Source organism: Salvelinus namaycush, chromosome 2 (genome assembly GCF_016432855.1).
Source record: "Salvelinus namaycush isolate Seneca chromosome 2, SaNama_1.0, whole genome shotgun sequence".
Taxonomy (NCBI): domain Eukaryota; kingdom Metazoa; phylum Chordata; class Actinopteri; order Salmoniformes; family Salmonidae; genus Salvelinus; species Salvelinus namaycush.
The window spans coordinates 48,549,649-48,572,874 of record NC_052308.1 but is presented as its reverse complement, the minus strand read 5'-3'; the positions used below and the strand labels follow the sequence as shown (position 1 = coordinate 48,572,874).

At 43.6% G+C, this 23,226-nt stretch overlaps 1 protein-coding gene across 2 annotated transcripts in view; it reads right to left on the bottom strand.

Moving 5' to 3' along the window:
* Window positions 1–567: 567 nt before the first annotated feature.
* The window catches only part of LOC120064266 (thioredoxin reductase 1, cytoplasmic-like), a 29,354-nt gene continuing 6,695 nt past the window's right edge, over window positions 568–23,226 (bottom strand). For both annotated transcript variants that reach the window (XM_039014713.1, XM_039014723.1), the window contains 11 exons: window positions 18,643–18,765; window positions 18,190–18,332; window positions 17,610–17,725; window positions 14,381–14,606; window positions 13,760–13,852; window positions 13,408–13,484; window positions 6,384–6,540; window positions 5,931–6,038; window positions 2,893–2,988; window positions 2,396–2,530; window positions 568–1,834 (listed from right to left, as the gene is read on the bottom strand). In XM_039014713.1, coding sequence (XP_038870641.1) covers window positions 1,772–1,834; window positions 2,396–2,530; window positions 2,893–2,988; window positions 5,931–6,038; window positions 6,384–6,540; window positions 13,408–13,484; window positions 13,760–13,852; window positions 14,381–14,606; window positions 17,610–17,725; window positions 18,190–18,332; window positions 18,643–18,765 — 1,337 coding nt within the window. In that variant the 3' untranslated portion in view covers window positions 568–1,771. The remainder of the gene's footprint in view (window positions 1,835–2,395; window positions 2,531–2,892; window positions 2,989–5,930; window positions 6,039–6,383; window positions 6,541–13,407; window positions 13,485–13,759; window positions 13,853–14,380; window positions 14,607–17,609; window positions 17,726–18,189; window positions 18,333–18,642; window positions 18,766–23,226) is intronic.

Here is a 23,226-nt window from a genome sequence, read left to right as displayed (position 1 = left end):
AACAGACTGGCTTGATCCACTGTACCAATGTGGGCGATGAATGAAGGTAATTAAAATAATCCAATAATGATCTCATCACTATTAAACAGCACGCCCACTTGTATGGAAAGAGGGTTCTCAGCAAACAATGTGAAATCGAGTTGTTTTTCCTAAAATCCTCCCTCAGTTCAACTTTAAACGTACAGGTTCAATAATATAGGTTGAAGAACAATTGCCTCTAAAAATGGCCAACATATCTTTCCCTTTACCAATACACTTGTACTAATAATCATTTTTGATATGCAAGTAATGTCCCAGCTCCAATGTCAGTCACACTTGGCAACATGACACAAGCGCATCACGGTGTAGGCTACATTGCTGGCACTTTCCAGTAAGAAGGAAACGACACCGCAGACTGAAGACCATACAGCCGACTCCGTATCTCTGGAAATTAACATGCACAAGATTGCCATCAACCACTAACCCTACTTTAGGCAACCACACGGAACAGGTCACTTCATGATAGAAGCAAAAATAAAAGTAACATATCTTCACTTTCACTTTGAGACAGCAAACGAACAGCCAAGATGATAGCTTGCATGTTGACATAACTTTTATTTGTCTTCAAAAGATCATCTACAAAGGTGATACCAGTGAAGCAGTCATTTATACAGTTTGACGTGTCACCGCTCAACAACAAGTCAGATAGGACAGTATTTTAAGAGTAAATAAATTCCTCTACCAGATTGGCTACATCTTAAATACACAAATAATGCAGTGGCAAACGAAACAGCAAACTGATACAAATAAGCATTTTTTTTAATTCTCCACTGTAAACTTAAGATGTATTTATTTTTAACATTGAGTACAATTCGAGTTGTATGTATTCATTCCTTGGAAGTCCTAACAGAAAGTGTTTCCTGAAGCAGCAGAGCTTTGAATGTCGGAGGCTCTTTTTCTCTTAACTTCTGTCACCTTTTTGGGTAACACTTTGGTAGAAATTGGAACTGGGAGGCATCTTTAATCTAAGGCTAACGACCTTGATGTGGAGAAAGGTCGATACCATGAGAAATGCAGATTAAAAATAAACATAATCTTTGCCCACCACATTAACCTCATTGATTTTTTTGTCTTCATATGAGATATTTGATAGTACACTTCTGCCAATAATGTTGATGGCTTGACAGAAGAGACGTGATGACAAAATAAACAATATCTTACGTGAGTGTATGTATGCGTGTGTAAAATGTGTTTAAGTTGGGGAGTTGGACGAAGGGTTCGGTTCACCCCATGTGCCTTTGGACACAGAGGGACATCGGTCCTAGCCCACCACAGCGACTGGGTTAAGGGCCAGGACGTCAAACAGCACTCACACATCCCTAGAGGGGTGGTGCACCTCTGAGCAAGACACACAAGTGGCACCTCGTAAAAGCAGCAGAGTAACCCCGCTGTCTAGTAGGCTGTCCCATAGATCGTAACTCACCTCATCTCATTATCTCACCTTGTATGTCCACGCTACAGGCCACCTCAGTGCATCTTTTGGCTCAATCTTTCAGACAGTGAGACATATTTCCCCATCCACCTCTATTCCCAAATGAGTGGTTTTATTCATTCAGACCCCGCTACCCTGGTTTCTAATCACCTCATTGTTTTTTTCCTGAGAAGAGATTGGTCTTGGATGTAGAATTTGAGTGGCGGCCAGGTTGGCACAGAGATACAAGGTGAGAGGGAGGGCGATGGAGATATCTAAGATGAAGAACGGGACAGCCTGCTAAACGAGCAGGGTTTAACCTCAGCAGCCCGCCTGGGTGAGGTCACCGCCCGAGCTCTTGGTCACCTCCATGGTGGTGAAGGTCTGGAAGAGAAGAAGCAGAACGACCGTTGATCTCTGTGGTGTGGTGAGGCGCTGCGGCTCGTTCACAAATGTAAAGACAACTGGGCAAAAGCAACCGATTTAAAGCTACAACCATAGAGATGGATAGAGGGTACACTTGCTACAAAATACTGTGATAACCTTAGCCTTGAACGTAATGGCAATAGTTGCCTGTGGTGCTAACTGTCAGCTGTTACAGTAGTTAGTTTTCCAGCCTTTAGTTGACAATTAAATTCTTGATTTGATAGGTTCTAAGGTCGAATAACTTGTCGTGGCTCACTGCCAGATCGACTCAGGCAATCAGAAAACGTTCTGCAAGTTACTTTTTTTCACCGTGGAGGGACTTGCATGTTAGACATTTTAAAAAATGTGTGAATGTATATCAAAAGCAGTCAGCAGTGATTAATGGGAAAGATGGAGATGGATAGAGGGCACACATCCTATGTCTACAACCAATCCGAGGAGGAGAGAAAACGAGGGCAAAAATGGGGGAGCAACTCTGGAATGAAATGCGGCCTGCAGCTGGTGGGCGATCGGTCTTACCTCAGCGCAGGTGGGGTGGATGCCGATGGTGTTGTCCAGCTGCTCTTTAGTCAGTCCGCACTTCATGGCCACGCCATAGCCCTGCGTCACCTCGCCTGCGTTGGGCCCCAGGTAGTGGAATCCGATCACACGATCCTGCAGAGAGAGTGATGTTACCGATAGATCAAGTGTATAGGTCATCTACAAGTTTATGTTAGCCAGACCCTGCATATCGGAACTTGTATTCTTCAATATGGCTATTGAATTCGACATGTGTGTCCATTGTTATTCTAGAATAGCTTTCAGAAACATGGTGTCAAAAGTGACAAAGTGTTCACATAGCTTCTTGACCGGAGACAAGGGTGGAACATTTTTGTTCCTCTAACAAAATAATTTTTCAGGTTTCCTGAATTTTTCAAATGTGAGAACTTTTGAACTCTACACAGCAAAAGTGACAATTGCAGTATCCATGAATCAAACAGGTAGTCAGGTGAGTTAGCAGAGAGGAGGGTTCCTACATTGTCCAGTTTATTGCAGATGATCTTGGAGTAGCACTTGTTGTTGTCCCTGTTGGGGACAGTGAACTCCAGAGGCCAGAAGAGACTGTGGTACACCTACACAGTTAAGGACACACATTAAAATACATACACATACAGAAAGGGCAGAATAACTTGAATTTAAAAATTAATGTGTCATGCGTGTATGTTTCTAGAGTGTGGTGTTATAACTAAGGCCCTGTGTTTTGTGCAAATGTGTGACATGTTTATTTTATTTAACTTCTTATGGCTGCAAGAGGCAGTATTGAGTAGCCAGTTAAATCGTGCCCATTTCAAACGCCCTCGTACTCAATTCTTGCTCGTACAATATGCATATTATTATTACTATTGGATAGAAAACACTCTCTAGTTTCTAAAACCGTTTGAATTATTTCTCTGAGTGAAACAGAACTCATTCTGCAGCACATTTCCTGACCAGGAAGTGGAATGTCAGAAATCGATGCGCTGTTCAACTTCCTGCCTATACATGGGCATGATACGTAAGAGTCTACGTACACTTCATACACCTTCCCCTGGTTGTCAAGAGGCGGTGAGAGAAGACATTTCGTGTTTATCTTGGTCTGAGGTGGAATTAAAGCTCTTTGTATGACGTGACCGTCCATTTCCTGTTTCTGGAGCGCGCGAAAGGGGACATGGATTTGCCTTCTGTTTAGCTGTCGTTATGGACGACTAACATCTCCGGTTTAGATTTTATTTGATACATGTGACCATATCATCGTAAAGTATGTTTTTTCAATATAGTTTAATCAGATTATTGAAATTTTTTCGGGAGTTTTGCCGTGTTCCGTTCTCTGACTTTGTTGACGTTGGAGAGATCCGTACCACTTGGTAAGTGCCCATGCTAAATCAAGAGGGAAATTTGCCGTTCCAGATCCAAACAACGACTGTTCTGGACAAAGGACACCTTGTCCAACATTCTGACGGAAGATCACCAAAAGTAAGAAACATTTTATGATGCTATTTCTAATATCTGTCGTGCATGTGAACTGGTCGTCGGCGCCCAAGTGTTTCTGGCTATTGTGGCTACGCTAATATAACGCTATATTGTGTTTTCGCTGTAAAACACTTGATAAATCGGAAATATTGTCTGGAATCACAAGATGCCTGTCTTTCAATTGCTGTACACTATGTATTTTTCAGAAATGTTTTATGATGAGTATTTAGTTATTTGGCGTTGGTGTCTGTAATTTTTCTGTCTGCTTTCGGTGCAATTTCTGACTGTAGCTGCAATGTAAACTATGATTTATACCTGAAATATGCACATTTTTCTAACAAAACATATGCTATACAATAAATATGTTATCAGACTGTCATCTGATGAAGTTGTTTCTTGGTTAGTGGCTATTTATATCTTTATTTGGTCGAATTTGTGATAGCTACTGATGGAGTAAAAAACTGATGGAGTAAGAATAGTGGTGTCTTTTGCTAACGTGGTTAGCTAATAGATTTACATATTGTGTCTTCCCTGTAAAACATTTTAAAAATCGGACATGTTGGCTTGATTCACAAGATGTGTACCTTTCATATGCTGTATTGGACTTGTTAATGTGTGAAAGTTAAATATTTAAAAAAAATATCTTTTGAATTTCGCGCCCTGCACTTTGAGCTGGCTGTTGTCATAAGTGTACCGACGTCGGGCTGCAGCCAAAACAGGTTAACCATTATTTAAATATTTTTTCATCAAACTGTCACCTTTTCTTTTTATGCCAGATGGTCCAGCACCATCCTCAGACAATACCTTTCATTTAAATGGGCAATTCTCATGTCTGGATACGGCTTAAAATACAGGATAAAATCCTGCCACGTCACATGATTGCACAAAACACAGGGCCGCTATTGAACTTGACCTTTGTTTATTTTGTAAGTCATTCTAACCGCATCTGTCTCCACGTGCATATGTTACAGTACGGTTGTTAGTTGTGGTGTTAGTTCTTCATTGCAAAAACACTAACACCACAACATTAACCTGTGATATGTTAGTCCTAGTATTATACAGTCAGTGGACATTTTATTAGGTACACCCATCTAGTTCTGGTCGGACCCCCCATCGCTTCCAGAACAGTCGGAATTTCAGGGCATGGAAATGTTGCTCAATTGATCTCAAGGGACCTAACGTGCACCAGGAAAACATTCCCCACACCATTACACCACAGCCACCAGCCTATACAGTTGACACCAGGCAGGTTGGGGCTATGGACTCCTGCTGCTTATGCCAAATCGTGACTCAGCCATTAGCATGACGGAACCAGGATTCGTCGGACCAGGAAAAGTCTTTCCACCTCTCAATTGTCCAGTGTTGGTGATAGCATGACCCGCTTCTTGTTTTTAGCTGATAGGGGTGGAACCCGGTGTGGATGTCTGCCGCAATAGACCATTCGTGACAAAGACCGACGAGTTGTGTGGTCCGAGATTCCGTTCCGCAAACCACTACTGCGCCGTTACTTGCCTGTTTGTGGCCCGCCCGTTAGCTTGCGCGATTCTTGCCGTTCTCCTTCGACCTCTTATCGATGTGTTGTTTTCGCCCACAGGACTGCCGCTGACTGGATGTTGTTTTGTTTGTCGCGCTCCTGTGCGTGAAAAGCCCAGGAGGACACGTCCGTTTCTGAGATACTGTAACCGGCGCGCATGACACAACGCTCAACCATGCTCAAAGTCGCTTAGGTCACTAGTTTTGCATTCGATCGAACAGTAACTGAATGCCTCGATGAGTCACTCTGTAGGAGCGAACCATTTGTGAACGGCGTGGTGTACCTAATAAACTGACCACTGAGTGTATATGATCGGTATCACTGTTTAATAGCTGGCGAGTCAATATCCACATTTAAATTGGTATGCTACAATGCATATTGGAGATTGGAGCAGAGCCTAAATGTCAGTTGATTTCGGTCTGTAATGTTCAGTGCAAGTGGTGTTGAAGTGTGTGATGTGGCTGTAGTACCACTAGGCTGGAAGTGGGCTCTGTGTCTGTGTGTGTGTCTGTGTGTTGCGTCAGCAGCTACCTCCAAGTTGTCTTGGCCGTACAGCTCAATAGCTTTCTCCTCAGAATGCCCACAGGCGCCATACTCCAGAGGGGTGAACACAGTGGTGGGAACGTTTACGTAGTCACACTGCACACAACAACATTCAACCGCAGTTAATAATAAACAACAAGACATGACAATTTACAGAGGTTCACCAGACAGAATATACTACAGTATGATGATAGAAGCTAGGGAACATTTTTACATGGTTTCTCCTAGTTTTTACATTTTAGGTGGAGAGCAAAGGCCCCGCCATATAACACCAACGAGGGCCAACATTAAGATTTGAACTTGAAAGCAACAAAAGCCAATCTTATTAAAAGCAGAGGGACAACGGAGAGAAGAGTCACACTGACAAACTGCCATGGTCTATCAATAGAAAAGCATGTTAACTCCCAAGGGGTGAATCGAGGCCCGCTGTCCAATAATTACCTTGAGCGAGGCTCCCGCGTACAGCCGGCGTGCCAACAGCTTTCCGGCCTGGATGGCCACGGGTGTCAGCTCCCACTTGCCCTCCAGGATGTCTCCGATGGCGTAGATGTGTGGCACGTTGGTTTGTTCCTCGTCGTTCACCGGAACCTTACCGTTCCTGGAGGAGGCGGGAAAAAAAAAGAAGAAAAAAAAAGAAGTGGAAGCTTAGCTAGGGTAAAAAGACTGGCGACTCCCATTTGACTAATTATAGATCCCCATGGAGCCACAAGTTGCAGATCCCTGGTCTAGACTTACTACACATACATGTATAAGAACAGTTTGCAGAATACATACGCACCAATCTATGTGACCTTTATTATGCAGCGGACGGATTGAAAAATTTTAGGGCATCATAGGAACTCATTGGAGAACAGAGTAAAGTGAAAGGTCCAACAAGTACAGAATGTGGTCAATAAATCCCACTTGACAAATTAAGTGGAATACAAAACAAAGTCAATATTTTAGCATTCCCAACGTGCGTTCTACATTAAGCTGAGACTAAAATCGGTGAAAATATCCACACTGTTCGCAAATGAAAGTATCAGATCTTGCGACAGACATTTTAGTGTAATGTGAAAGAATTATGTAATGTGACCATAGGATGTTGACAAAATAGTGGTTGTGTGTTTCCCGGTTGAGAAATATCTGTGCAAAGAACGCCATTGTTCCGTGATTGAGGGTAAACCAATAAGAGGGTGTTCGGGTCACACTTTTTAATGGTGCATTATTTAAGTAAAGAAAATACCATATACAGTGCATTCGGTAAGAATTAAGACCCCTTGACTTTTTCCACATTTTGTTACATTACAGCCTTATTCTAAAATTGATTAAATTACCCCCCCCCCCACCTCAATCTACACACAATACCCCATAATGACAAAGCAAAAATAAGTTTAGAAATGTATGCAAATGTATAAAAATAAAATATCACATTTACACAAGTATTCAGACCCTTTACTCAGTACTTTGTTGAAGCACCTTTGGCAGCGATTACAGCCTTGCGTATTCTTGGGTATGAGTTTACAAGCGTGGCAAACCTAAATTCAGCAACAACAAAAAAAAACGTTCTCACACGGTCAACTGTGTTAATTTTCAGCAAACTTAACGTGTTTAAATATTTGCATGAACAGAACAAGATTCAACAACAGTCAAACTGAATAAGTTCCACAGACATGTGACTAACAGAAATGGAATAATGTTAAAAGTCAAAATCAAAAGTAACAGTATCTGGTGTGGCCACCAGCTGCATTAAGTACTGCAATGCATCTCCTCGTGGACTGCACCAGATTAGCCAGTTCTTGCTGTGAGATGTTACCCCACTATTCCACCAAGGCACCTGCAAGTTCCCAGACATTTCTGGGGGGAATAACCCTAGCCCTCACCCTCCGATCCAATAGGTCCGAGACGTGCTCAATGGGATTGAGATCTGGGCTCTTCGCTGGCCATGGTAGAACACTGACATTCCTGTCTTGCAGGAAATCACGCACAGAACAAGCATTATGGCTGGTGGCATTGTCATGCTGGAGGGTCAAGTCAGGATGAGCCTGCAGGAAGGTTACCACGAGGGAGGAGGATGTCTTCCCTGTAACGCACAGCGTTGATTGCCTGCAATGACAACAAGCTCAGTCCGATGATGCTGTGACACACCGCCCCAGACCATGACGGACCCTCCACCTCCAAATGAATCCCGCTCCAGAGTACAGGCCTCGGTGTAATGATCATTCCTTCAACGATAAACGCGAATCCAACCATCACCCCTGGTGAGACAAAACCACGACTCGTCAGTGAAGAGCACTTTTTGAGTCCTGTCTGGTCCAGTGACGGTGGTTTTGTGCCCATAGGCGAGATTGTTGCATGGTGATGTCTGGTGAGGACCTGCCTTACAACAGGCCTTCAAGCCCTCAGTCCAGCCTCTCTCAGCCTATTGTGGATAGTCTGAGCACTGATGGAGGGATTGTAACTCGGGCAGTTGTCGTTGCCATCCTGTACCTGTCCTGCAGGTGTGATGTTCGGATGTACCGATCCTGTGCAGGTGTTGTTACAGGTGGTCTGCCACTGCGAGGACGATCAGCTGTCCGTCCTGTCTCCCTGTAGCTCTGTCTTAGACGTCTCACAGTACGGACATCGCAATTTATTGCCCTTGCCACATCTGCAGTCCTCATGCCTCCATGCAGCATGTCTAAGGCACGTTCATGCAGATGAGCAGGGACCCTGGGCATCTTTCTTTTAGTGTTTTTCAGAGTCCGTAGAAAGGCCTCTTTAGTGTCCTAAGTTCTCACAACTGTGACCTTAATTGCCTACCGTCTATAAGCTGTTAGTGTCTTAACGACCATTCCACAGGTGCATGTTCATTAATTGTTTATGGTTCATTGAACAAGCATGGGAAACAGGGTTTAAACCCTTTACAGTGAAGATATTTGGATTTTTACAAATTATCGTTGAAAGACAGGGTCCTGAAAAAGGGAGGTTTTTCTTTTTTTGCTGAGTTTATATTTGAGGAGTTTCTCTCATTCTTCTCTGCAGATCCTCTCCAGCTGTCAGGTTGAATGGGGAGCGTCGCTGCACAGCTATTTTCAGGTCTCTCCAGAGATGTCAGATCGGGATCAAGTCCAGCCTCTGGCTGGGCCCCTCAAGGACATTCAGAGACTTGTCCCGAATTAGGGTGCTTAGGGTCATTGTCCTGTTGGAAGGTGAACCTTCACCCCAGTCTGAGGTCCTGAGATCTCTTGAGCAGTTTCTCGTCAAGGATCTCTGTACTTTGCTCCGTTCAGCTTTCCCTCGATTCTGACTAGTCTCCTAGTCCCTGCAGCATATGAACTGCCAGATAGCTGCAACAAGATGTTGACATGCTCACACCAACATCGTGTGGCATCTGACCATGCTGAGTGAACGGCAAGAATGTGCTCGTGACTCAATGGTCGACCAACTGCTCTCTCCTTGAGTGACAGCGGGCAAGGCATGGTGGGAAGCGGCATGCAGGAGGAGAGGAAGACGACCCAAGAAACAAAACGGAGTAAACTATAAAAACGGACAGTACACATGCCTGAGTTGCATATCACATTTAACAAACCAAAACATAAAAATATTGTCATAGAAGGTAAAGTAAAAACGACAACCGGCCCATGCATCAATAGCGGTACAGTCAAAATCGGGCATACCGCCCAGCCCTAGGTTGTGGACATGAAGAATGGAACTGACTGTCTGGGTGGGGCTAAGATCTTGCCATCACCAAAACGGAGACAAAGTATTCAACAACGATGAGGATGATTCATCATCAACGACAGTCATGTAGCGCAAATGATACTCAGTCTATGCATATAGACTGAACAAAAATGTATAAAAAATGCAACAATTTCAAAGATATTACCGAGTTACAGTTCAAATGAGGAAGTCAGTCAATTGAAATAAAAGCATTAGGCCCTAATCTATGGATTTCACATGACTGGGAATACAGATATGCATCTGTCGGTCACAGATACAGTACTTTAAAAAAAGTAGGGAGGTGGATCAGAAAACCAGACACTATCTATATTTCCCTTATGCTGCGTGACGCATCTCCTTCGCATAGAGTTGATCAAGCTGTTAGTTGTGGCTTTTGGAATGTTGTCCCAGTCCTTTTCATTGGCTATGCGAAGTTGCTGGATATTGGAGGGAACTGGAACACACGGCCGTACACGTCGATCCAGAGCATCCCAAACATGCTCAATGGGTGACATTTCTGGTGGAGTATGCAGGCCATGAAAGAACTGGGACATTTTCAGCTTCCAGGAATTGTGTACAGATCCTTGTGACATGGGGCCGTGCATTACCATGCTGAAACACGGGATGATTGCGGCGGATGAATGGCACAACAATTGGCCTCAGGATTACGTCACAGATGTCGTCACAGTATTTAAATTGCCATCGATAAAATGCAATTGTGTTTGTTGTCCATAGCTTATGCCTGACCATACCATAAACCCACTTCCACTATGGGTTACTCTGTTCAATGTTGACGTCAGCAAACTTCTCGCCCACATGCCACCGTCTGCCCGGTACAGGGATACATCGGCGAAGAGCACACTACTTCAGCGTGCCAGTAGCCATCGAAAGTGAGCATTTACCCACTGAAGTCGATTAAGACGACGAACTGCAGTCAGGTCAAGGCCCTGGTGAGGTCGAGGCCCTGGTGAGGTCGACGAGCATGCAGATGAGCTTCCCTGAGACTGTTTGACAGTTTGCGCAGAAACTTTTCAATTGTACAAACCTACAGTTTCATCAGCTGTCCAGGTAGCTTGTCCCAGGCGATCCTGCAGCCGAAGAAGTCGGATGTGGAGTTCCTGGGCTGGCATGGTTACACATTGTCTGCGGTTGTGAGGCTAGTTGGACTTGCTGTTAAATTCTCTAAAAACAACAGAGGCTGCTTATGGTAGAGAAATTAACATTAAATTCCTGCAGTCATGCCAATTGCACGCTCCTTCAACTTGAGACATCTGTGGCATTGTGTTATGTGACAAAACAGCCTTTTAATGGCCTTTTATTGTCCCCAGCAAAAGGTGCACCTGTGTAATGATCATGCTGTTGAATCAGCTTCTTGATATGCCACACTCGTCAGGTGGACGGATTATCTTGGCAAAGGACAAATGCTCACTAACAGCGATGTAAAAATACACATGTAAACTACTAGTCTGGTTGAAACCAAACTCAAAGTCCACCTGACGTGGGTCTCTTTAGCCAGCCTGGTAAGCTACACTCATGTAGTGCAACCGAGAGGCCGAACCTGGTGCACCTTAAGCCGTGTGTCAGTCAGCCCAATGTTAAAGAGATTCTCCGTTACGTTTGTATAATTTTTTGCCAGTAGTTCTGAAAGGAGCACTCAAGAGCCAAAAGTGGTCCCCGAAATCTGCGTGCTACGTCACATATGTGCATCACGCCATTGCTCTCTCGCTCTGCTGTGTGTGCACATCTGTCTAGTTGTCACTCAAATGGTGAGGTGCTGAACCTCATTGGCTGGAACACGAATTGCTAGGGGGCTGGCCCACGTGGGGGAAAATGTAAGGAAAATGGCGCTGCACAGCTTCCAGTAAACAGTCACTTTCAAACTACGGATTTCGTAGTTAATTGAGGTAAAACAGTAATTCTTCTCATAGATTAGGCATGTATGAACTACACATTCATTTCCTTAAATGCTGCTAGGGACCAGGTCATATGACTGAGGCATATGACTGACTAAGGCGCACTCACTCCTAAGCCTGGCTCATGTGCTTGCTTTATCCCGTTGGCCTAGAGAGCACTCTGTAGGGCTGACCCATTCATAACTGAACTGCATGTTAGAAACCCCATGAAAACACTTCTTCCTCAATCAATCCAGTTAACAACATTTTAAAGAAGCTTGAGATTTTTTTAAGATACCGTTACGTCCCAATGTAACATCACAAGGGGGTTTCTCTCCTTACAAAGCACAAACACAAAAACTCTTATCCCCACAAAACCCCTCCCTGTCAGTTCTCTCATACACCTCTGGTGAGGCAATAGTGCTGAATCACCATGACTGTAGAGAGCCTTAAAGGTACAGGCGTGCGCACACACACACCCTTGTCTGCGTCACATTTGTGACAGCCGCGAGGGTGCATGGGTGGATGAATGAAATGAGAGAATGGAAGAAAATAAAAGGAACGGTACATTTTTTTTGGCCTAAAATGACATACCCAAATCTAACTGCCTGCAGCTCAGCCCCTGAACCAAGGATATGCATATTCTTGGTACCATTTGAAAGGAAACAATTTGAAGTTTGTGGAAATGTGAAAGGAATGTAGGTGAATATAACAATAGATCTGGTAGAAGAAAATACAAAGACAAAAAAACAACCGGTTGTTTTCTACAACCATCTTTGAAATGCAACAAAGGTCCCTACATCTAACCATCACTCTGGTTGTAATTGCGATGGTGTCCACAAGATGGCAGTGTATGTGCAAAGTATCAGACGGATAACTTGAAGGACGAGCAAACTACATGACATTTAGTGTGAAGTCACCCAGGTACATTTGGGCAAATTGTGAAGGAGACATTTACATTCACATTACATTTGTCTGCAAGAATATCGTCAAATCTGTATACTTGGACTTTGATTTAGCTTTTCCAGTATTAGTAGCCATATTATAAGTTCAACATTTGCAAAACATCCCGTTTTCATAACTCTCCATATTCTTAATTTGTCCAAAAGGAAAGGCTTGATGTCACACAAGGTTAGCAGCAACATTTTGCGATAGATACTAGGTTTCAGCATACTCCTGTAAAGCCCCGCTCATTGGCTATCTAGCTAGCTTTGTTTGACCCCGATTGACTTTAACTTCGGAAAATAAGCACCAATCAAGTGAAGACTGCCCGCGTCATCGGCGTGCCATGAAGGCGTTGCTCTCTGACCAAATTCGGTGTCCTATAGGATATACTACACTCTAAATGATATAGTGAAGTCTGGTTACATTCTAGGATCTCTGAGGAATACATACAAACGTGATTTGACTGGTTGAAACAACATATAGGGCTAGATTTACACCGATTCCTTTCTTCGCAAATTGAACGAATGGAAATACAAAATTGATCATGCATGCTATATGGACCTTTTTAGGATATGAAAAATAGTTTTATCTAACAAAACGACAGTTCATGTTATCTCTGGGACCCTACGGATGATAAATCAGAGCAACATTTCATAATGTAAGTACACATGTCACCTTCAGAGGTGAATTTATCAGACCTAACTTGGTGAAAAAAGTGTTTTGTTGTTGGGAGCTTCAACTAATAGCATGGCATTTTTTTTGCAGATATAGCTACTGTAAATTGGACAGTGCCGTTATATTAACAAGAACTTAAGCTTTCAGCCGATATAAGACACTTATATATACCGAGATTTGTTGTTTCTCTAAGATCTGCGATCGTGACACACGGCGCTGAATGATTTACAACTGTCCCGTTGACGGGACGCCTATCCCGAAGTTAAACTTACTTGGGGTTGACTTTGACTCCGGCTTGATCCAGGCCGATCTTGCCTGTACACGCGTCACGCCCCACGGCTATCAACACCTGAGGGAGGACAAGGAAGTCACCGGGTTAACGGGACCATTCTCCCAAAAAATAAAGCCCTGTCATCCCTACAGAGCAAGAATGACTAAATTTTGCGGGACAAAACATCTTATAGTTAAGGCTCAAAGACTGACAATCATGCAGAGTTTGATAATGCCTAATGCAATATGTTAAAGTACTTTGTTTGCAGATTTAACTAACAGTATTGGTTTCATTCATACGTGACAGATTTACTTTGGCTATTGGGGCTTAAGGGGACTTTAATGCGTACGTACAGTGTTGTATTCTCCCTCGATGGTCTCGTCACTCTCCGTGCTCTTGGCTGTCACCTTCAGCCTCCCAGGAGTGCCTGCCTCCAGCTCCTCCACCTGACATGTAAAATTAATTGTATGAGGGGGAAAAAATGTGTATCTAGCTACAAAATTCTCTATGATACTATAATGGCCAAGGCCGGGTGAACTGAAGGCATCTTTCACTCTGAAAGATCACGTGTTTTTTTATTTAGTTCACCTTCAAAGACTAACATCCATGAACTTTAGACTTAATCTGATGACAGGACTCTTCCGATAAATAGCTAAATATTACACAACTTCCCTGATTGTTCCCTGAACAATTTAGCCCAGGCATTTCCGAACCATAAAAAGGCCATAAAGAAAGCCCTGAACAGCTGAGTAAAGATACAAAGGGTGTAGTAGTAGTACCGGAGTTCACATACTATTGAAATAATTTAAAATACTAGCCGTGCTTGATTAAGCTTAACTGTTGCGATGGGAACCAATAGGAAAGTCCCATGAGTGCAAACTTGACCCAGGCTAAGACAACGTTCAAAGTATTTGAAAGACTTCAAACACTATTTGAACCCAGGTCTAAGTAGTAGATAACTCACATTGGCTCACCTTGACTGGGACGTACTTCCGGAGGAACTTGACACCATGCTCTTCCATGTGTTCTCCGGCGCGGTTGGCCATGTCCTGGTCGAAGCCCCTCAGCAAGATGGAGCGTACCATGACCGTCACATCCAGGCCCAGGCCCGCAAGGAAACCCCCGCACTCCAGCGCCACGTAGGACGCCCCGATCACCAGGGTCTTGCCCGGGCAGTGGGGGAGCGAGAACAGGTCATCGCTGCAGCAGACACCCACAGACAAGGGAAGATCAGCCATAGTAGGGTGCACTTCCGTTAAACCAATAATGCTCTTAGAAATGTATAAAAATGCCACAATTCACCCATTCTTTCTGCGATTGGCATGTGAAATACCTGGAATGTCAGATTCATTCACTAGACCAGTGGTCCCCAACCGGTCAATTGCGATCGACTGGTTCATCTTCAAGGCATTCCTAGTCGATTGCCAAACATTTCTGTAGAAATGCCAACGATAAAGCCTTGTGCCCCTATTTGTTTTAAGTTTGTCCCAGTTTGTGGTAGGTGCACTTGATTTAGCTGCCATCCGCGCCAGGTAAGCGAATTGTTCCCATTTAGAACCATTTCATTTGTCTCAAGGCACAAAACTTGGCCGACCCGGAGGGCTAAATCAAGTGCACCTATTGCTGGCCAATCGGATTAGGAGAGCTCAAAATCACTGTGCTTGCAGCTTCTACGGCAAAGTTTGATACTAAGTGAGATGTTAGAACTTTTAAAACTATGACCAGAGAGGGAGACTGTCAAGGAAGGCAGAAAAGAGCTGCTGTTTTTATGAGTGATTTCATGTTTTAAAAAGTTTTTAATTCAACACTGTACAAACCATAAAACGTGCCTCTCCCTATTTACATTCTCACAACCAACTAACCAACCAGCACTGCAATGAATATGTAGCCTACATGTAGCCAAATGTAGTCCCTCTCGTAGGGACTACGAGAGGCGGACCCTCCGCTGCCCTCTCCTTCCATTCGTTAAAACTAACAATCAGAAAAATCCATTTTATTTTTATTTTTAAGAATGCTCAGCTTACAACTGATCTATTTAGCTCAAGTTTTGAAGTATATTATGGTCTGAGAAGAACAATATTGGCAGACCAAGCATGGCCAATATGACGTGATAATGTATTAGGCCTACTGCACAAACCTCACTCTTACAGAACAGTTTTTATTCAGTTAATGTTGCATAGGCTTACATTTGAGTCATGCTTAAAAAATAAATTAAAAAATCTGAGTGGTAGACCTCGGCTTGGATATTGATTCCGAAAGTGACCTCGACTCAGAAAAGGTTGGTGACCACTGCATTAAGACACAATGACTTCCTTTAACTGTTAAAACTCCCAAACTATAAACAAACAAAAAAGTCTGGCTAAAGACTGGTTATGTAGTCTGAAATGGGTCTGGGCGTGAACTTTGACGCCAGTAGACAAGAATGCCCTCTGAAATTGTATTCAGTCACAAAACAACTATCAGGCATACAATTAGCTTTAAAAGGGTACAGAGATGGATACTAGGGTCTGTCCCTATGACATGTAGGTTAGCAAAAGCCCACCGACACAAAGAGGTTACTCTTCTAGACAACCTGTGTTTAGACAGGTGGGAGATTATAGCCTAACTAAATGAACGTCCTGATACAAGACCTCCCGTGGTGGGAATTAGATATTTGAGCTCACCTGGGGAAGGTTTGTGTGTGTTCCAGAGCACAAGCTTAGCTGCAATGTTACACATCCACATATGTCCACATTTCACCTGCATGTCAGTGTTAGAAAAATCTATGCTTTTTCGGACTGAAAGGGGGGATTACCTGAACTTGTCCAATGAGAAACTTCCGTTTCTAATGCCGATGGAAATAGTTTTACTACAGTGTACACTAATGAAACCACCTGCAGTGTGTTTATACAGTGCATTTGGGAAGTAGTCAGACCCTTTGGCTTATACCACATTTTGTTACGTTACAGCCTTATTCTAAAATGTATTAAATTATTTCCCCCTCCTTAATCTACACACAATACCCCATAATGGCAAAGCAAAAACAGGTTTAGAAATTTACCAAAACATTTAAAACAGAAATACCTTATTTACATAAGTCTCCAGAACTTTTGCTATGAGACTTGAAATTGAGCTCAGGTGCATATAAGGTCTACATAAGGTTCCACAGTTGACAGTGCACGTCAGAGCAAAAACCAAGCCATGAGGTCAAAGGAATTGTCCGTAGCGCTCCGTGTAAGGATTGTGTCTAGGCACAGATCCGAGGAAGGTCCCCACAGAACACAGATTGACACCAATCTTAAAATGGAAGAAGTTTGGAACCACCAAGACTCTTCCTAGAGCTGGCTTCCCGGCCAAACTGAGCAATCGGGGGAGAAGGGAGGTGACCAAGAACCCAATGGTCACTGACAGAGCTCCTCTGTGGAAAGTACAGAGATCCTTGATGAAAACCTGCTCCAGAGCTCTCAGGACCTCAGACTGGGGTGAAGGTTCATCTTCCAACAAGACAATGACCCTAAGCACACAGCCAAGACAACGCTGGAGTGGCTTCGGGACAAGTCTCTGAATGTCCTTGAGTGGCCCAGCCAGATCCCGGACTTGAACCAGATCAAATATCTCTGGAGAGACCTGAAAAATAGCTGTGCAGCAACACTCCCCATCCAACCTGACAGAGCTTGAGAGGATCTGCAGAGAGGAATGGGAGAAACTCCCAAAATACAGGTGTACCAAGCTTGTAGCGTCATACCCAAGATGAATCGAGGCTGTAATCGCTGCCTAAGGTGCTTCAACAAAGTACTGAGTAAAGGGTCTGAATACTTATGTAAATGTGATATTTCAGTTTTAGTTAATACATTTGCAAAAATTATGGGGTATTGTGCATAGATTGATGAGGGAGATTAAAAAAAAAAATAAAAAAAAATAGAATAAGGCAAAATGTGTAAAGAGTCAAGGGGTCTGCATACTTTCCGAATACACTGTATCTTGTTGTGTTGATTGAATAATGAGGGCTTTCCCCTGGCTGGACAGCAGTCAAATTGGATTGTGGGTTAAATAATTACTCTGTCCAGGTGTTGCTGATGCATGCCAGATCTGGATAGGTATTTTACCTATCAGCTACCCACATCATATGTTATAGCAATCGGGTGCCCGATGGCACAGTCAATGACACAACCATTGGTTGATGCATGCAACGTCTGAGCAAGTGGGGGAGGGGGTTGGTCTCACCTGGTGATGCAGTACTCTTTGTCTCCGGGGATGCTCAGGTAACGCGGCCTCTCGCCCGTCGCCAGGATAAACTTAGCTGCTGTGTGGAAGGTCTCCTTTCCTCGCTTGTTGGTCGCCTGCGGAGGGGAAGTAGGGTGTCAAACGCTCTCTTACACACTGAAAGAATAGTCGTTAAAAGTCACCTTGCGTATCCCAGTCTGTTGCGTCAATCCTACAGTATGGTTTAAATTAATCGATGCATCAATTCAAGGGTGTGGTTTGAAACCGTCCACGAGAGGGACATTAGCTGCTGTACTAAGTGTTGTGATGTGTGTTTGTACAGAGTCATTACATATCTTTGGGGTTTGTTTACGATAAGCCAAGGAACTAACACAGTCTCTATCCAGTTTCAGAATACATTGTGCTGTGCATCAAAAAAAAAAGTTCACATCAATTTTACCCATTAGAAGACAATCATTCAGTATGAAAATGTAAGGTAGTAAATTAAGTATGAAAATGAAAGGCAAGTCAATTAAAAATTAAAACGCATCAGAAAATAACCATGGTTAGACATTTGCTTATAAATTCATAGGGTGCCAACCTTGATTTTGTGTGGCTCGATGAACTCTGCGTAGGAGTTGACGTAGTTGACGTTTTTGTCGCGCAGTGCCACCCGGTAGCCCCAGTTCAACGAGCCAATGTAGTTGTTCACTGCCGTCTTCATCGTCTCCCAGTTGTGCTTCACTGGGAACCAGACCAGAATGACAAAGTCAACAAAAATTTATTTTAAAAAAAATAATTATTTAGTCATTTATTACCCTTACTGAAAAAGTACTCAGCTGGAAGTATTACATTTTGACCTCTTATGTTTTCAAAGGAAAAAAAATTATTTACTCTTACACCTCATGTTTCATGCCTAGCACTGACCATGGCTCTGTTCCAAATATCCTTAGAAGCATACACCTTTGGATGAGGCCATGCGTTGAGCATGCTTTCCAAGTGGCTAATACAGACATTATAACCTAACTAGACACAGTAACCTAACAGACGCTACCTGTCTCCTCAGGCAACTCCCAGCCAAACTTGCGGGCGTCCTGTATGGAGGTCCCTAGCAGGGCTGTCTGGTGCATCAGCTTCTTGGGGATGCAGCCCACGTTCACGCACGTTCCACCCAGGCCTGTCCAGGGACACATACAGAATCACACATTTGGAGATTTCATTTAGATACCATTGAAACATGCAGACATGTTGGAACTGAAAACAGCGGTAATCTGCTAGCTATTTTGATTTATGCGTCGGTGGCCCTGCAGCAGTTTCTGTAAGATTGTATGTCTGAAACAACTACAAGTTAGGTCGAAGACACACACGCTCGTAATATAGTATAACTATCTTCAAAGTAATGACTTGGGACGTTGGGTATAAGATGAAAGCTTATAGTACTTGTTTACGCTACATTTCACCACTTTAGACAGTTCAAAACAATAAAGAAGGTTGTTAGCGCAAGCCAGGCTAATCACTCGTCACTTGTTTATAACTGGAGCATTCTCATCACTTCCTGTCGCAAATCCATTCTGGTACTTGCAGTCAATAGTGTAATCCAATACTACAGATAGAGAACTATCTCCATCACATGAAATGTAATACAATTACTATTGTACATCTGTAAATAACTGTAGATAATCTCAATGAATTAACTGTAAAACTTAACTCCGTAACCTATTCAAGTTACCACAACCCCCCCCAATAAACTGTTCATCTAAATCGACTGAATAGGTCTCAACAAAGTCCCTGAGGTAGCACAAACTGAACATGACCTAACTAGGCCATCTCGGCCTGGAAAAAGTTACTTGATCTTCCCTAGTTTCCAGGTTTGTCAGGGTGTCATCTTCTCCGATGAGTGCAACGTCAACCACTTTTAGTGTGGTGGGCTGCGTGCTGACTAAGTCCAGCGAGTAGTCTCTTCGCCAGCTGTTCCAGAAGCTGGTCACAAGTCTCCGCATGTCTTTTCCTACCTTGTTGAGCATCATTCGGAAATAGCTTGGGCGCCAGGAAGTGGGCTGGTGTCAGGAGTTGTGGTTCAATCACTTCATTGTACTTCAAGGTCAGAGGCCTAGAGATTAGGATTGCTTCAACCCGTCAGGACTGTGCACATTACATTTACATTTTTGTAATTTAGCAGATGCGCTTGTCCAGAGCGCATTTTCATATTTTGTTTGTACATTTCTTCAAAAGTTGAGTGAAGCTCTCCCGAGAACTTCAGGCATGTTTTGACTGATCTGAAGAGTCTCACAGAATCCGCCCCACCAGGCAGCTCACTCGCCGATGATGATCCTCCAGGCAATGCCTCTTTCCGAGAAGAACTCCAAGAGTTGGGGGAACTTTTATTGATTTCTACAGATCTTTCAAGTCCAGACCACATGCCTTGAACATCTTTGCATTGTCAGAATGGGTTACTTTGCATAACCTAACATGAAATGTCTCTTGACTGACCTGAGATCAGATCCAAATCTATTGCTCTGGGAACAGCACAAGTGAACAGCGCAATGTAGGACTTCTTCACAGAACCATTTGATTTCACGTGGAACGGTCCTGCAAGATCCACATCTGTGGTGGGGATTCAGTTATTCTGTCTTTTGGTAAAAGCACAGTGACCTGCAGTCCGGCCTTTGCTTTGAATTTCTTGCAGACTGTGCATCTAGCCATGGTACTCATGACTAGCACGCAAGATCCAGTATCTTTGATTTGCACTAGAGTGACTGATATTCCAGAATGCATCACCTTCTCATGATAGTACTACATCAGCATTTCTGAGTATCTGGGTTTGCTGTGGCAGAACCCATGGGTGGTGCTCTCTGAATGGGATGTTAGACTGTTGCATTCTTCCTCCTACATCGAGTAGTTCTTCCTTGTCCAGGAACAGTTTCAGTTGTTTGATTTCAGTCATTGTTTAGGTTTTCCTGCCTTCAGCAGTTTGATCTCCTGACTGAAACGCATGTGACTTTGAGCCAGTACTTTTCTGCTTCAAACAGTTTGTCAGCAGTCAGTTCACCTTGTGTCTGTGTTTGTATGAGCATTGGCTGTGAATCTCTATATCCAGGCAGTCACTCTGAACACTTTCAGTTTGCTGTACCCTTCGAGCTCCAACAATGGTTCAGTGATGTGTGTTGTTTACAGTGACCGGACTTAAGTTCTGTGATCATGGCCTCCCGGGTGGCGCAGTGCTAGCAGTGCCACCTGAGACTCTGGGTTCGAGCCCAGGCTCTGTCGCACCTGGCCGCGACCGGGAGGTCCATGGGGCGACGCACAATTGGCCTAGCGTCGTCCGGGTTAGGGAGGGTTTGGCCGGTAGAGATATCCTTGTCTCATCGCGCACTAACAACGAGGTCGCTAGATGCACAGTGTTTCCTCCGACACATTGGTGCGGCTGGCTTCCGGGTTAGATGCGCGCTGTGTTAAGAAGCCGTGCGGATTGGTTGGGTTGTGTTTCGGAGGACGCATGGCTCTTGACCTTCGTCTCTCCCGAGCCCGTACGGGAGTTGTAGCGATGAGACAAGACAGTAACTACTAACAATTGGATACCACGAAATTGGGGAGAAAAAGGGGAGAATAAAAAAATGTATTACTTTTTTTAAAGTTCTGTGATCACCTCTTCCGGAACCTTGTCATCATTAGCTTCCTCTGACTGATCGCTAGGTCCGTTCCACCATAGCTGGCTCTAAAGTTTCGAACAGTTTGTCCTCCTTAGGGAGAATGGCTGGATTTGTTTTCCCTTCATTGGGTGACCATGACTCTCGGTTGGTCAAGGACTGTTTGCGACAAACGGTTTCCATTTTTGAGCTGAACTGCAAATCCAATGCAGCACAATCATTGAGTCTGTCCACACTGATCTGTGTTTGTACCATTTTTCAGTGTGGTCAGATTGTTTGCTACTCTCGCTCCAATCATAGCTCCCATGAGCTCCAAGCGTGGCAGTGTCATTTTCTTGAGAGGGGCCATCCTGGACTTGTTTCTCCGTTTTGTGTTACACCTTACAGGTAAGATACTACCTTTTCTCTTGTGTTACAGAACATGTCTAGTTTCAGGGTGTGGCTTTTCTGAGGCTGCATGTCTGTTCTGTACAACCTTGGTATGGCAAGATGGTGTAGTTCTGAACACATTCTAGTGTCAAATCAGGTGGTTACTCTTTTGTCCAAGCTGAGTACGATCACGCTGCACGTTGGTCCGAGTATGCTTCCAACGATCGTGACAATAATAGTAGAGTGATTTATTTCAGATTTTATTTCTTTCTTTCATCACATTCCCAGTGGGTCAGAAGTTTACATACACTCAATTAGTATTTGGTAGCATTTCCGTTGAACTTGGGTCAAACGTTTTGGGTAGCCTTCCACAAGCGTCCCACAATAAGTTGGGTGAATTTTGGCCCATTCCTCCTGACAGAGCTGGTGTTTATACTTGCATACTGTTGTTTGCATAGATGAACGTTGTACCTTTTGCTCCCAAAGATGAACCGGACTTGTGGAGGTCTACAATTTTTTTCTGAGGTCTTGGCTGATTTATTTGGATTTTTTCATGATGTCAAGCAAAGAGGCACTGAGTTTGAAGGTAGGCCTTGAAATACATCCACAGGTACACCTCCAATTGCCTCAAATGATGTCAATTAGCATATCAGAAGCTTCTAAAGCCATGACATCATTTTCTGGAATTTTCCAAGCTGTTTAAAGGCAAAGGCACAGGAATTGTGATACAGTGAATTATAAGTGAAATAATCTGTCTGTAAACAATTGTTAGAAAAATGACTTGTGTCATGCACAAAGTAGATGTCCTAATCGACTTGCCAAAACAATAGTTTGTTTAACAAGAAATTTGTGGAGTGGTTGAAAAACAAGTTTTAATGACGCCAACCTAAGTGTATGTAAACTTCCGACTTCAACTGTACATACATACATACCAGTATGTGGACAACCCTTAAAATTTGTGGATTCGGCTAATTCAGCCACACCCGTTGCATAAAATCAAACATATAGCCATGCACTCTCCATAGACAAACATTGGCAGTAGAATGGCCTTCCTGAAAAGCTCAGTGACTTTCAACGTGGCACCGTCATAGGATGATACCTTTCCAACAAGACAGTTCATCAAATTTCTGCCCTGCTAGACCTGCCCCGGTCAACTGTTAGTGCTGTTATTGTGAAGTGGAAATGTATAGTAGCAACAACGGCTCAGCCTCAAAGTGGTAGGCCACACAAGCTCACAAACAGGACTGACGAGTGCTGAAGCGCGTATTTTTTTAATTTTTTTTACAATTGCTTGTCCTCAGTTGCAACACTCCCTTCAGAATTCCAAACTGCATCTGGAAGCAACGTCAGCACAAGAACTGTTCGTCGGGAGCTTCATGAAATGGGTTTCCATGGCCGAGCAGCTGCACACAAGCCTAAGATCACCATGCGCAATGCCAAGTGTTGGCTGGAGTGGTGTAAAGCTCATTGGACTCTGGAGCAGTGGAAAGTGAAGTAATGAATAACGCTTCATCACCTGGCAGTCCAACGGACAAACCTGGGTTTGGCAGATGCCAGGAGAACGCTACCTGCCCCAATGTATAGTGCCAGCTGTAAAGTTAGGTGAAGGAGGAATAATGGTC